The 16,457-nt window shown below is 41.9% G+C and overlaps 1 protein-coding gene across 2 annotated transcripts in view; it reads left to right on the forward strand.

Annotated features, from left to right (window-relative positions):
• GAS6 (growth arrest specific 6) overlaps positions 1-16,457 on the forward strand; it is a 77,327-nt gene that overhangs the window by 21,694 nt on the left and 39,176 nt on the right. For both annotated transcript variants that reach the window (XM_010593595.3, XM_064268619.1), the window contains exons 3-4: positions 6,849-6,873; positions 8,791-8,853. In XM_010593595.3, coding sequence (XP_010591897.1) covers positions 6,849-6,873; positions 8,791-8,853 — 88 coding nt within the window. The remainder of the gene's footprint in view (positions 1-6,848; positions 6,874-8,790; positions 8,854-16,457) is intronic.

A 16,457-nucleotide genomic window follows, 5' to 3' on the forward strand; every position in this document is an offset into this window, starting at 1 on the left:
GAAATATCTGTCCACAAACATTTCAATTCTCAAGGATTTTACCAAATACCTTATTTGTTCTCCTTTCTTACTTTTCCCTGGTTAATGAGGTGACCATTGGTGTGACAGAATGCCAAAATATGGATCTGTAACTAAGGGAACAAAAACTAAAGTGGAAGTGAGGGGCCTCCTATGGCTGAGGAGATTTATCTTATTCAAATACTTTTCAGTAGTTCCAGAACAAATCGCCTTACTCTAACACTTTTTGGTAGTTGCAAAACAAACTGCCAGACCTTGTTTGAAACCTCAAATGGGACTAAGCCCCTGTCTTTCAGGCTTAGCTCCCTCATCTGAGCTTCCCTCACAGGTGTTTTTGGTCACGTGGTCTCCCACCTGTATTTACAAAGTCCAAGTAAGCAAGGATGCAAATAGAATCTGAATCTTCTCAAGGCTACCGGTTTTGTTGATGAAGTTCAACACTCTTGTTTACACAGGAAAGTTCTCTGGAAGGCTTGGATCCCCAGTCAGGATCCAAGCTTCCATAACCTCCTTGAAACTTGGGAGCTTGGAGCAAAGCCCCTGGCAGTGTGGTTTTCTCCAAAGTACAGCTGTGTGTGTGTTTCACAGGGTGCTACTTTACTTTTGTGCAATCCTCTTCCTAGTACTGATAATAAATCACATTATGTTTTCTAGACAATTTGATTGTTTATTCTTACAAGCACTTAACACCCTGTGTCTAATGGCTACCTAGAAGGGTGCCAGCTCATATGCAGCCTTTTCAGAGCCTCATAATAAAGGTGACAGTTATCAGCACAAAATAAAAAGGTGTGTATGTAGCAGAGATTGGAGTGAATAGCGGACAGAAAGTTATGTAAATGTCAGTTAATGGTAAGGACTTAATTTTAAAAACACATTAGCAGTTTGTAAACTTGAGGGAACCATATTATTTCACTTCTGTACTATTCAAAGAGACAAGCTGATAGCATTGATCTAGATTTTTCTGCCAAGCTGGTATGATATAATTAAAAGCAAGAATCCAACATTTTGTTCAACTGTGTGGAAACTGGACAACTTAGTGTGTTGCTCCTCCATCCATCCGTCCATCCGTCCATCCATGCTTTCACCTGATGGTTCTTCAGGGCCTTCTGTGGGATAGTCAGCACCAGTCTAGGTGCTGGACAGATAGACATTGTCCTTCTGTTCTTGCAGCTTCAGCTTACAGTTTAGGGGCCTGTGGCTCTGCTCGTTTCTTTTTATCTTTAGCTATTTAAACACTGTAGAGGCAAACCCCTGAGGAAAACAATTGCTAGGTGACAAATAGCTTGCTCAGCAGAGGCATGGCTGGCTCGAGGCCAGGTTTGGCCTCTGTTTCTGGGCCTAGATGGTCCAGGCCTCCTTCCTTGGCCTGATTGACCACTGTGAGCTCCTTCTGACCGTTTCTCTTTGAGTCCATAACCCTGCCTCCCAACCCAACACCAGTCTTCATGCAAACCTATTTTCACAGCCTTTGCTCCTTGTGGGGCCCGTGAAGAAAGCGTAGAAGTACTTATTTAACTGAGTCTGTGGTTTTAGAAAGCTTACCTGGGCCATTTGAACTGTGGACTTCCATGTGGCGATGTTCCTAAGATTGGACCTGGGCCACAGGGTCTTCTGCACCTAATAAAACTTGTAATCAGATGGGAGTCTGGATGACTTTGAAAAGAAAGTGTTCTGTGCTTGATCCTTTGGCATCAGAATGGAAGGTCCAATATTAATGTAATTAAAAAAAAATGTAATTAGGATACCATTTATTCACGGTGATCTCCATTGGTATTACCTCTGCCACTTAGTAAGGACAATTTTGAAATGCTTCTTTCTCTTGGGAGAGTACATATACAGCATTTTTAGGTGTGTTTGCATGTTTTGCTTTGCTTTTCTTCAGGATTTAGCCATCTCTCTCTTAAATTACCAGGAAAACTAACATGTGCTTTCAGCCCCTCCCCTCACCAGATATAAATCAAGCACACAAATTAGGATAAACTCTCACCAGGTTATGACCTTTTGGTTTCAAAAATTGCATCCCCATGTTGCCGTCATTGTTATTGTTGTTGTTGGGTGCCCTCGAGTCAGTCCTGACTGATAGCAACCCTAGGTACAACAGAACGAAGCACTGCCCAGTCCTGCACCATCATCACAATCTTTGTTATGCTTGAGCCCGTTGTTGCAGCCGCCGTGCCAATCCATCTCCTTGAGGATCTTCCTTTTTTTTTGCTGACCCTCTACTTTACCAAGCATGATGTCCTTCTCCAGGGATTGATCCCTCCTGACAACATGTCCAAAGTATGTGGAACATAGTCTCGCCATCCTTGCTTCTAAGCATTCTGGTTGTACTTCTTCCAACAGATTTGTTCTTTTGGCAGTCCATGGTATATTCAATATTCTTCACCAACATCACAATTCAAAGGTGTCAGTCCTTCTTCAGTCTTCCTTATTCATCATCCAGCTTTCGCATGCATATGAAAAAAAAAAAAAAAAAGGCGATTGAAAATACCATGGCATGGGGCAGGTGCACTTAGTCTTCAAGGTGACATCTTTGCTTTTCAGCACTTTAAAGAGGTCTTTTGCAGCCGATTTGCCGAATGCAGTGTGTCTTTTGATTTCTTGACTGCCGCTTCCATGGGTGTTGACTGTGAATCCAAGTAGAATGAAATTCTTGACCAGTTCAATCTTTTCTCTGTTTATCATGATGTTGCTTATTGGTCCAGTTGTGAAGATTTTTGTTTTCTTTATGTTCAGGCATAATCCATATGGAAGGCAGTAGTCTTTGTTCTTCATCAGTAAGTGCTTCAAGTCCTCTTTACTTTCAGCAAGGAAGGTTGTGTTATCTGCATATGGCAGGTTGTTAACGAGTCTTCCTCTAATCCTGATGCTGTGTTCTTCTTCATATAGTCCAACTTCTTGGATTATTTGCTCAGCATACAGATTGAATAGGTATGGTGAAAGGATACAACCCTGGCGTACACCTTTCCTGACTTTAAACCACGCAGTATCCCCTTGCTCTGTTCGAATGACTGCCTCTTCATCTATGAGCACAATTAAGTGTGTTCCTAATGAGTACAATTAAGTGTTCTGGAATTCCCATTCTTTGCAATGTTATCAGTACTTTGTTTTGATCCACACAGTTGAATGCCTTTGCATAGTTAGTAAAACACAGGTAAACATCTTTCTGGTGTTCTCTGCTTTCAGCCAGCATCCATAAGTGGAGCTAAACAAGGGGAAAATTAGCATGGTTTTTCTTTTAGTAATTTTTTTTTACAACAAAATAACTCATTATTAAAACAGATTACACATAACTATTAACTAGTATTACTAGTCATGATTTTGAAAAATATAATACACCTTTCTAGGAAACTGTGGTGATGCAAACATTTATGTATAATCAGGTACTTTACTTTCTCATTCTCAGTTGTTATCAACCCTTTCGTAATCTAATTCTTGGTTTTCTTGACTTGAGTGGGACACCTTTTGCATCCATCCTAAACATGTTATTTTGGAACGAAAAGCCTTCTCATTGTGTTTTCTAGTGTGACAAAGCCCCTGTGGCTTTTGTTCTTGCTCTAAACCCAGAGAGATGCAACCACCTGCTTGCACTTAATTAAAAGGGCACTAAGCACCCATCGGGAAATCCTGGTGGTGTAGTGGTTAAGAGCTACGACTGCTAACCAAAAGGCTGACAGTTCGAATCTACGAGGCACTCCTTGGAAACTCTATGGAACAGTTCTACTCTGTCCTACAGGGTCACTATTAGTCAGAATTGACTCAATGGCAACAAGTTTTTTTTTTGGGTAAGCGCTCATCCATCTTCTACTCCTAGAGGTTTTACCAGAGGGTCGGTTGGCTTTGCTGTCCTTACATGTACTGGGAGTTTGCCAATGTGGGAATAAAAGCAGACAAGAAAGAAAGAAAACCACCCTTGTCAGGGGGACTCAGAAATTCTTATTCTGGTAAGAAAGGGGATTCTTCCCCCTTCCTTGACCTCATAGTCTCTGACTTCTGAAACCAGGTCTCTTCATTGTCATGTTTGCACTGAATGTTGCCTTCACAACAATCACACAAGTTTAAGGACCAAATTGCTTCTGACCCTTACCGTTCATTTAAGAGTTAATGAGTTCAAAGAGGTCCCTGGGTGGCACAAATGGTTTGTAATCAAGTACTAACCTAAAGGTTTGATTCAAACCCACCCCCAACAGTGCCTCAGAAGAAACGCCTGGAGATCTGCTTCTGTAAAGACGACAGCCAAGAAAACCCTAAGGAGCAGCTCTACTCTCTAACACATGGGGTCGCCATGAGTTGGAATCAACTCAATGGCAACGAGTTTGATTTCGGTTTTTTATTAGTTAAAAAAAAAACCAAAAACACAGTTTTACTACAATTTAACTTCCTAAAACACATCTAAACACATCTTAGTAAAGTTTTACTAACTGTACGCTAGTCGTCACAACAGTTTTCAGTTGCTTATCACGTGGTGAAGCCCTGGTGGTGCAGTGTTTAAGAGCTATGGTGAGCTACGGCTGCTAACCAAAAGGTCAGCAGTTTGACTGCACCAACCGCTGCTTGGAAACTGAGGCAGTTATACTCTGTTTTATAGGGTCACTATGAGTTGGAATTGACTAGATGGCAATGGGTTTTTTTGGTTTATGAGTCGGAATCTATTTGACAACAACGGGTTTGGTTTTTTTTGTTTGTTTTTATCATGTGGCAGAGCCCTGTGGCACAGTGGCTAAGAGCTCAGATGCTAACCAAAAGGTCAGCAATTGGAATCCACCAGCTGCTCTTTGGAAACCGTATGGGACATTCTTATTCTGCCCCATAGGGTTGCTATGAGACTTGACGGCAATGCTTTTTTTTTTCTTTTTGGTTTTATTATGTAGCACCCACCCACCCAGGCTCTTCAGACAAAGAGCAGAAAGAGGGGGCTCTGGCCAGGCATTGATGGGAAAGTGGCAAATAAAGGTGGTGTCAAAACAAATTTTGAAAGCTGGTAAACATCTTGAAGAATGGTGATGGAGGCACACAGCTGGGAGAAAAACTCTGTAAGCTACACAGATTAAGCTCTCTCTAGAATATTGCCTTGGCAAAAGTACAGCAAATTAATTTATTTTAGTGCTATTTAAAATTACGGTGTTTCATTTGAAGCCCTTCTCAGCTTTGTGACCTTGGTCAGATTCCAAAACTTGTCTTGAGCCTCAGCTTCCTCATTTGTAATAATGAGATTACAAAATGGCTTCCCTAGAGGGTGATGGTGAGGATTAAATAAAATAATGTAAAAACACTGAATGCCTACCTGGCATACAGTTTACACTCAGTATACAGTGGCTGCTGATATTATTTCCACTAGTACTAGTCTCCGATTTCAGTTAGTATTTGGGGTCAAATTGCTTAAGTGATTGACCCTAAACTGGAGATTAAAATTTACCATGATTGGAGCTACTTTAACCAGGCTGTTGTTGTTGGGTGCTGTCGAGTTGACTCCAACTGTGACAGGGTAGAACTGCACCATAGGACTTGGCAATCTATAGGGCAGTTCTGTTCTGCCCTCTAGGGTCGCTGTGAGTTGGAATCAACTGGACAACAACGGATTTGGTTTTTTTGTTTAATTTTTATCAAAACAGATCTCCAGGTTTTTCTCCTGTGGAGTCTCTGGGTGGATTCAAACCATCAACCTTTCACTTAGCAGCCGAGTGCTTAACCACTGGGCCACAAGGGCTCCTTTTAACCAGGCTGGGGCTGTAGAACCTGTGGACTGTGGCAAATAGATTCTGAAGAAATTTTCAGCTGATACCTACTGCTAGCCAAGAGTAGGGTCAGTAGTTCTAATATTATGATAAAAAAAACAAAACCAAACCCATTACTGTCGAATTGATTCCAACTCATAGCGACCCTATAGGACAGAGCTGAATTGCCCTACAGGGTTTCCAAGGAGTAGCTGGTAGATTCGAACTGCCACCCTTTGGTTAGCAGCCATAGCTTTTAACCACTGTGCCTCCAGGGCTCCAATATTATGATAATATTATGATAGTCCACTTAAATCATATATAATGTGGATGGACCTCGTAAATTTGCATTCATAGATAAAAAAGATCCCTTATTTATATCCTCTGTGGCCCATCCGGAGACCCTGTTGCCGTAGTGGTTAAGTGCTACGGCCACTAACCAAGAGGTCAGCAGTTCAAATCTGCCAGGCGCTCCTTGGAAACTCTATGGGGCAGTTCTACTCTGTCATATAGGGTTGCTATGAATCAGAATTAACTTGATGGCAGTGAGTTTGGTTGGTTTTTTTTATGGCCCATCCAACACCAGTTTGTTTCACAAATACAGTAAGTCCAAAACAATGCCCCATAGTCGTCCAGGTGTCTGGGGGTGTCCCAGTTCCTGCGGGAGCTGTTAAGTCACTGAATAACTAAGACTTCGTTTTCACTTGGAACATAGTCCAAGTAAACACATTGACCAGCCCTTTCTAAGGCGCTATAAATGACATCGCTCTTGCTTGTTACGGAAAGTCTGGTCTCACAATCGCACCGTCAGCTTTGCACAACACTGATTCTGCAGAAACAGTCAGCAGCCTGGGCGTTTCTCCCTCTCACTTCCTCTCCTCATTACCATGGTCTGCATGGCAGAAGTGGATCTCTCTGCCGTTCCTCAGGGAGGCCTTGGTGGAGAAGTCACCGATCTTCCTCACATACCTCACCTCCACGATAGTCATTGTTTCCGTACTCAAAAAAAAAAAAAAAAAGCCGAGCCTTAATTAACGATCTACGGATTAAGTTGTCTAAGAAGCTGCATACCGTGCCAGTAAACTGTTGCCCTTTCTTTTTTTCCTCTTTCCACAGGACTATTTTTATCCAAGATACTTAGGTAAGCTCAAATCACTACTTTCTTTAGTTGATGTAAAGTATACGCAGTTAGGAAATACGTGCTCCATGTGGGAGAACCAATTGGTCGGAATCCCATTACCATGTTATCCCTGGGAGGAAGATTGCTTAATTACACACTGAGTTTGGAGCTATCCAGAGCACTCAGATCCATAAAACTTGTTTGTTTGATTTGTGCCGTAATGATCCATGTTAACCGAACCTCAGTCTAATGCCAATAGACTCTTCTTCTCTGCTCTAATTCCACACTTAGCTCATTGTTTAGAAATATGATTGATATAGTCCAGTGGTTCTCAGACTTCTTTAATCTCAGGACTTTTTGCACTTTTTGAAATTATTGAGGACCCCAAAGAGCTTTTGTTTATGTGGGCTATATTTATTGATAATTGCCATATTATTAATTAAAACTGAGAACATTAAACAAATTTCTCACTTAATTTGGAAAACATTATGCAGAAGAATATACAAGCAAACATTCCATTAGCCTCTGGAAAACTCCACTGTATGCTTGTGAGAGAATGAGAGTGAAAAGGGGTGCAAACAGTAAATTTGCTCCGGGTTCAGTCTCACCCAGAGGTGCCCTGGAAAAAAGGTCTGGCAAAACTAGCCATTGAAAACCCTATAGAGCACAGTTCTACTATGACACATGGGGTCACATGAGTTGGAGTCAACTCAATGGCAACTGGTTTTTATTATCATGAAAATAATTTTAACCACACTGACTCTCTGAAAGACGGGTCTGGACTACCCTTTGGAGCCCTGGTGGCATGGTGGTTAAGAGCTGTGGCTGTTGACCAAAAGGTCAGCTGTTCGAATCCACCAGCCATTCCTTGGAAACGCTACGGGGCAGTTCTGCTCTGTCCTGTAGGGTCACATGGGTTGGAATCAACTCAACATCAACAGTTTTTTTTTTTTTTTTTGGTTTGGACCTTTGCTAACTGCTAATTTAATTGGTTTTAAAGTTCTTTGGATGAATATTATATATAATGAGAGAAATATATTCCTGAGATTTTCTTTTTAATTTTGTAAAGTGCATTTTGGCAAATTTTCCGTTGACTTTGTATCCTCTCCGAAGTACCTCGTCTGGGTCCAAACTCTGGCCATGAGTGAAATGAACCAGTCAGTAATTAGTCCTGAAAAGCCCAGGAGAAATCTGCTTTATGTAGGGGAACAGACTTTACTGTTTTTACCCTCTGCCAGGCTTGGTAACTTCGAATACACTGGGTGTGTGTCTTGTTGGCAAAGGATGATTAGTTATCCAAATGAGCCCATCCTCCAGATACCGTTGTGTTGCACATAGCCCGTTCACCTGTGCATGTGTGAGCCACAGTAACCTACCGAGTGACCCAGCTGAAGTGGCTCAACACCCATTCTATGCAATTTCAAATCTCGGATCGTCCCTGAATGCACTTGTTCAAAAAGCCAAGTCTTCGCTGCCCAGGGCTCCCACATGGAACTATGGTAAGGCTGTGTCCACTATGTCAGTTAGCTTGGAAGGACTTTTCTGCAGAGCAGGTTGACTATTCAATTAAGGACAGAGTTTCCTTGAAATTGAGGCTTAACTCTCTGACACAGTCAAAAAACTTACTGAATATTATTAGTGATTCTTCTGTACCATGAGAGGAGGAATCCACTTGAGATGCTACAGATAACATGCTTTCACACTTGGTAGTTTTGGGTACTCCGTTTTGCCATTTTGGTTGAGACATTTTCCTGTTTGTCATTGTTAAAATCTTCTGTAGTAAGATTACACTATTAGACCTGGAGGGCTATGTAGCACCCCATATAAATGTGAATAGTCTATGTTTGCAGAGTTGTCTAAAAAACTGCTAGTGGTACTAGTTCTAAAGTCTGTTCTATTGACAAATGATAAATGACGCTGTCCATTTCTCTCTTTCAGAGTGCAATAGAAAATATGGATCTCCATACACCAGAAATCCACGTTTTATTACATGCGTTCAGAGTAAGTCTGTGTCCTTTGACTTCCTCAAAGCACTGTAGCAACTTCAGGCTTTGTTGTGGTTTGCAGGGGGAGTCTCAAATATTTCCATTGTCTTAAAGAGCTATAGTATCTTCTTTAGGTCTGCTTCCTTTTCAGTAAGCTTTTCTTTTTTTAAACAAGTAAATTTTGGGTTTTGAATGGGCAATAAATGTACATAGTACAAAATTTTTTAACTTCACAAGGGTATAAACCAAAAAGCACATCTCTGCCTGCCCTTCCACTGCTTGGGCCCTCTCTCAGGAGCAATGGCCAGATGAAATGGGAAAGTAAAGAGCCCTGGGGGCACAGTGGTTAAGCTCTGGGCTGCTACCAAAACGTCAGCGGTTCGAACCTACCAGCGGCTCTATGGAGAAAAGACCTGGCAATCTGCTTCTGTAAAGATTACAGCCAAGGAAACCCTATGGGGCAGTTCTACTCTGTCACATGAGTTACTGAGCCAGAATTGACTCGATGGCATCCAGTGATAGCAACAATGGGAAAGTGGCATTGCTGTCACAGCCCAGGCTTCTGCTCTGACCAGTGGCCAACCTCATCATAAAAGGGGACGCAGAGCACAACTCTTGTTTCTTTTATTTGGAACAAAGGTGCTTGTTAACTCAGAGGAGTCAGAACAGCCGTCTTGGATTAAGAAAGATAAGAAGGTCTGGGCTGTTCCCTTCTAGCCCTGTGTGACCTAGAGCAAGCTCTTTCCGTTAAGCGTTCCCAGGGGTCAGATTCTGTGACCTCTATGGGGCTTTAGGTTCAGGTAGACGTGGAAGCATCACCACAACTTCAGCCAGTCATGTGTTCTTTGACTTTTTTAGCAGTTTTTTTTTTTTTAATTGTTATTTATTAGATTATTTTAGTTTCTGGGTTGAAAAAAATTATCTAATGTTTTATGTTTAAGGCGTCCTGGTGGCACAGTGATTAAGAGCTACGGCTGCTAACCAAAAGGTCAACGGTTTGAATCCACCTTGAAAACTCTATAGGGGCAGTTCTACTCTGTCCTGTAAGGTCGCTTTGAGTCAGAATCGACTCGACAGCAGCAGGTTTAGTTTTTTTGTTTTTATGTTTAAATACATGATCCATCTGATATTTCTTTTGATGCAACGAATGAGGCAGAGATCTAGATTTAGTCTTTTTTTTTTTTCCAGATAATGTCCCACTTGTTCTAACTCCACTGATTTAATATTCTGTTTCATCCTCAATGATTTGAAATGCCATCTTTCATCGTATACTAAACACCGGTGGGCATTTGATGCATTTTCTGTTTAGTTTCGGTGTCTGTTCATGCTTCAGTGCCACTGTTTTTATTACTGTAGCTTATAATATGTGGTAAGACAGCTCCCCTCATTAATACTCTTTTTAAGTATTTTCCTGACTCTTGCTTATTTTTTATATGAACTCTAGAATCATCATATTTACTTCTAAATTTTTTTTTGATGTTTCTAATTGGGTTTATGATTAATTTATTAATACATCTAAATGATGTTGAGTCTTCTTCAACTAGGGGGGATTCCTTTCAACTTGTAAAAGCCTTCTCTTTTGGTCTCTTTGAGCACTTAAAAAGTTTTTTGCATATAGGCCTTGCACTTCCCTTGTTAAGTTTCTTTCTGGGTATTTCGTTGCTGTAGCAAGTAGGGTCATTTCTTCCATTCTGTCTTCTAACTTGTTTGTAGATATGAAGATTATTAATTTTTGTACCCAGTCACCCTATTGAATTATTGTATTTTTAGTAATAGTTTTCAGCTGGTTCTTTTATGACTGCTGGGCATAAAAATCATATCATGTATAAATAATGATAATTAAACTTCTTTTCCACTTGCTACACCTTTACTTCTTTGGTCTAAGGCTATTGATTGGTTTCACCATAGCAATGTTTAACAATAATGGGGACTGGACATCCTCGTGGTGTTCTCGAATTGAACAGAAATATTTTCAGTGTCTGTTCATAGGTGTCCTAATCTTTGTAGTGTCTTTAATCTTTCTTACATAAAGTGAAAGAAGAGCACTTACTAAGTACTTTTCCCAACCATATTTTCAAGGCTTTTGCTTCCTCGTTCAAATTAACGAGTTCATGCCAGTGTTGCTTGGTGGAAAGAGCCCTGATTGGCAATCCGTAGCTGTGGGCCCTGGCCTCACCTCTGTCACTAACCAGCAGTGTGTGCTTAAGCAAATCCCTTCGCCTTCACAGCATCATTTCTGCTTCTATAGAATGAGGGATGTAAGTGTTCTCATCACACTCCGTTACGACTTCCCACCTATCAGCTTGAGTCCCTTCGTTAGACTAAGACTAAACCCCTTGAGGGCAGGCACTATATGGCAGGCACTGTTGTGGGCTTAGGCCGAGCTGGGCACCTTCTGAACACCCAGCACAGGTTTGTCAAATGAATGAAGGAATGAGTAAAAAATTCTAAAAGTCTAGGCTTAGGAGATTAAATGAATGGCAGTGTTTTTCCTTGATTTGTCTTCTTCCTGCCCATATCTCTGAGTCCTATTCTCAAAGAGCAAGTTGAGAAATTTTGTTAGTGGTATTTGAGCCCAATAATTATCTGAGTTTCACCCAAAAGAGAGGCAAAAACAATCCTGGTTGACTTATTTCCTATGTGAGACATGTCCTGGCGTTAGAATCATTTAAGGTGTTTTGAATAGCAATGATTATTTCTTAATGAGAGTCCAGACTTTCTCTTCTGGATGATGGGCAACCTTGGGAGATTGAGGACAGGAAGTAGACTCCCAGAGTTTTTGCTTTCAGAGGTGATATTTAAAGGATGAGTCTTGTGCCGCTGCTTTCACTGGATGTATTAAATGTACTTCTACTGCTCTGTTTTCCCCCAACAATAACTGAAGCCTTGCCAAACGTAGCACTGCCTCCCACACCTGGTTCTGTATTCGTTCCTGCTGTTGACTAGCTGTGTGGCCATGACCAGTCTCTCACCTCCTCACCTCTAAAAGTAGAAGACATTTTCCAAAACTAGAAGACATTTTCCACAAGTATGGTATGGGGTCATTTTTTTGCACACATCAAATGATGCCTAATTGTTAAGAAAGTACTCTGAAAACCTAAAATATGGCACAAATATGCCTGTTATTCTTATTGATGAGCCATATGAAGACTACCATATGATAGTCTTGGTTAGACTCACTCATTAAAGGAAAGCATGAAGTACCCCCCGCAAAAGTCACCCCAGGAGGAAAAGCACAGTCTGCACTATTGTCCTTGTTGGCACCATATACAAGCCTGAGCTAAATGGACCATGAGGATAGCATTTTAAGGCAACTTTATGTTTTCGTCATTGTTTACCTTATAAAGATAGTCTAGTTTTCCTGGGGCGGTTTATAATTGCTTGAGTTCTTTGGTTATTCATTATTGTTAACATTAAAGCAATGGCCTTAAAGACATAATTTCTTAGTTTCCCAAAGAGCCCAAATTCAGTCCAAGCACCAGCCCCTAAGGTGGTTTTGAGTTTGAATCCCACATGGGTTCCAGCCCTGAGCCCAAGGCTCTTTATGGTGATGACAGTGTCAAGAGCTGACTGGGAGGGATCTGCATGGCCCCACACCCTGACAGGGACAATGGTATCAAATATGTTGTTGTTGGCTACTGCTGAGTCTTCCCGGGCTCATGGTGACCCCATGCACAACAGCATCAAACACTGCCTGGTCGTGAGCCATCCCCATGATGGGTTGTGAATTGGATCATTGTGATCCGTAGGGTTTTCATTGGCTGATTTTCTGAAGTAGATCTCTGCGCCCTTCTTCCTAGCGTGTCATAATCTACCTCAAGAAGTTTTTTACTTAAATCCAAGAGTCACCTCAGTTTTCATTTCCTTCATTTCACATGGACAGTTCTAACTTTTTCTCATCAAAGCTAAACGTTCTCATCATGCCCATTCTGTATTTGGCCATGAGGACAAATGTTTGAGGTTGGTTTTAATGCATAGGTTTTTGTTAGTTCTTTTGCCTTCTTAGGTTTACCTTGAGAAAGTAGCTTTCATTCAGGCTTTGAGTGAGGTCGTAAAAAACCCGTTGCCATCCAGTCGATTCCGACTCATAGCAACCCTGAGGCAGTGGTTGCTAAATTCCCCAGGTCTTTCACCATCATTCTCCCCATGAGGGAAAACATCTTTGCCTTCTTCACCTCGGTCAAAACAAACACAGGGCCTTGTATTGTAGTGTGTTGTCCAGGTTATAACTTGTCATTACCCTGAAATTTCGGTGAGGGGAGGGGGGCGGAGTGCAAAAAATAACTGAGAAAGGCATTCTGTTGGCAGTCAGCAAATGTTTCACATTCCATTCCACAGCAACAAACTAGTTCCTTCCTCCCTTTCCTTCAACACAGCTTTCTGCCAAGGCCAAGATAAATCCTTTATCTCCTAAACAGCTCAGTCTGGAGGCCCAATGTCCAGGGCACAGATCAGCCATTCAGCCCAGAAATCCTTCTGCCAAAGAGGGTGGCCACTCAGGGGCTTGCCAAGAAGGTGGCTAGTTAAGTGGATGGCCCTTGTAGCCTTGTAAAGGTTTTATTTCTTCATCTGCTTTTCCTGAATATGTCAACTTAATTCCACAGAAATTTTCAGTACCTGCTGTGTATCAGATAGTCCTCCTTCCTTTTATCCTTGAGGTAAATTTTCCTGCTGTGCTCACACAAAGGGCAATAAATAAAAAGAGGTGGTGGGTGGGGTTCTTTCAGGGGTGGGTGCTGTAAAGTTTACTCACACTGTGATTTCGAGAATCTCTTGATAAAATTGTTTGTCTCCCTTTGCCTTCTGCCACCGTGGTAGAAGTTGGTGTTTGGCCCTCAGCCTTAGGGACACTGGGACTTTTAAAAAGGGATAGTTAAGGCATTCTTGGCAATTTCAAAATGAAGTTAAACAGCTCTTTGTGTACAAATGTATAATAATATACTTCTGAAACAACATTAAATCTTTCACCAGATATTTTAAATAGAAATACATACCATCTCCTAAACATCCAACCCACAGTGCGATTCAGTTGGAGACGTTTTGTTGAGTGGTGGCTGTGGGAGAGAGATTAGCTTAATAAGCTGGGTTCCCATCCTGGCTGGGGTGCCAGTGGGTCAGGGGGACCTATGAGACTAAAGAAATACTTGCTGGACATCTCTTTATCAGGCTAAAGATACACATATCAGACACTCGGGCTCTGATTTTCCTGTAGGGGAGCTGTAAGTCACAGGTGGTCAGACAGAACAAAACAGTTATTTGCATCAGATTAAAACAGAGAACAAAGTCGTTAACATTAGGTCAAAACAAAGTTATTAACAAGGGTATGTGAAGGAGGAGGCAGGCCAAGGAAGGAGAAAAACTTAGAGGTTCATCATGGCGTTAGTTATGCCAAGCTCTCAGTCACCCATTTTGAAAAAGGAGAAAACATGCTGGGGAGTGTTAGGGTCACAGCGTGAACACGTGTAATGCCAGCGTTAAGCCAAGCAATGGCAGCATGGGAGCAGAAGCCAAGGGAACAATGTTGAGGGAAGGGATTTAGTGGTTTTACCTGTGAGCTCATGTTGCCGCAGTGTATGATGCGTAATTCCCTAATCGTGTTTCTCCATTCGCCTGTTACTTTGATTGCCGGACACAATTCCTACTTGCTTAAGGGTAAAAGGCATTTATGGTGATCTGCCAAAAACAACTGTGCGATTACTTCAAGATGCTGTGTTTGGTTTACACTTGCAAGTGTTTTGTTGGCTGTAATTAACACAGAACAAGCAAACTTTAAGGTGTTCCAATGAGAGGTCACAAAAAGAACCCATTAAGAGACACCAGTTCCAGTTATTCAGACACAAGACAATTCTGCAGATGCCCTGAGAAGCCTGAGATTCTCTGCCTTGGCCTTTCTAGGAAAGAGATGGGGGTAGGTGTTATCCGATAAGCTTAATGCCCAGATTAGGGTTGGGATAGAGGTTACCCAAAGTACAGTGGAGTCTTGAAGCTGAATCTGAGCCAATGAGACGTGGTTAACACATAAACACATACAGCGTTGAAATTCTGAGACTCACTGGCTCACTCACCTTCTTTGTGCCTGGCACTAGGTACCCCCTAAACCCAGCTGGGTGAGGGAGGGAAGTGTTCTACCAATAATTCACTTGCTGAAAACCAAGAGTCAACACTATGGTGGACAAGCTGTTTTCCAAACTTGGCATTGGACTTGAAACATCAGTCATTTTAAAAATGAAGTACCCGCCCAGCAAATCCTCACTGTGCCTCCTCCTAAGGACGGTGGCGACCCCCTGCCCAGATAGACAGTGACACATTGTTCTAAATGGCCGCGTTGGCTTGGATGGTTTCAAATGACAGGGTAGATCCTCTATAAAATATGGAATGAATGGGTGGCTTCAGATATATACTGGGGATGGGGTAGGGGGCAGGGGAAGGAGAAACTGAAGAACCCATGCATCTTTCGTCACCCCGGCAATCAGATGACCCCTTTTAAAAGCTACTAACCTTCTACATTATTTAAGATGGGCTATTCACATGTAAGAAAAATATACACAAAGTGTGTATCATGTCTCTTAGTTTCCTCCTAAGAGCAAAAAAAAAAAATTGCAATTTTCATATTTTGGGTAGGCCATTTAATACTTCTGGGCCTCAGTTTCCTCATAAATACAAAAGAGCAATGATAATAACTTGATTCAAATGTAAATGAATACATAGGCTCCTTGGAAAAGAATCATTGTGACCTGGCTATCAGGTGGTACTAAAACGGGAATTTAATATAGGGTTGCTATGAGTCAGAATTGACTCAACGGCGCTGGGCTTGGTTCTTTTTTTTTGGTGGGTCTTAGCCACTGCTCAGTGCAGGGCTGACCCAGCTTCTGACCCCTGAGAGGCAGTGGTGTCACTGGTGGTATGTAGACTGCAGCGGGTGACACTGTCAGAGGGGGTGACACGAAAATAACTGTCTATAAAATTTTCGTGCAGTATTTCAGCAGAAATTGATTATTTTGTATGAAAATATCCTTGTAGTTAGTTATAACAACAACAAATTTTTTCATAAGCCCAGCTCACATGTATCAGTGTACCTACAAGGCTGAAACTCTGCGCTCATTTACTTTTTGAACCTACTAATGTGCTCCCGTCAGAGCTGTCATTCTTACCCAATTACAGTGACACCATGAACCACACGGTTTTGACTGATAGAAGCACATGCTGTTGTGTGTTGCTGCCAGTGTTTTTATAAGTCGCTGATTTCGTCACATTTTCTGGTGCTTTAGTTACAATATCGTGGTAATTAGCATGGGGGGGTGACACCATGTGTTGTCGCACTGGCTGACACCGGCCCTAGTGATGCCACTGCTGAAGGGGCCTGGGTCTGCATGCCCAGGGCACTAGGCAATCCCTTTTGCCCTTTATTACCTTGCTTGCCATTTGCCGAGACCTGGAATTTTTGACAGTCAGTTGGCTTGAGTGACCACAGACTAGATGCCTTTGACTGAAAGCCAACAAAATAATCCAGAGGAACCAGCTTTTGTAATTGTCTGTGCAGTTAAGATCCACATACCATGGGAAGTGGTAAGTGACCACAGACCGGTTTACAGTGGATCACCTAGGTATCAAATTCAGGTC

Source organism: Loxodonta africana, chromosome 15, assembly GCF_030014295.1.
Source record: "Loxodonta africana isolate mLoxAfr1 chromosome 15, mLoxAfr1.hap2, whole genome shotgun sequence".
NCBI classification, from domain to species: domain Eukaryota; kingdom Metazoa; phylum Chordata; class Mammalia; order Proboscidea; family Elephantidae; genus Loxodonta; species Loxodonta africana.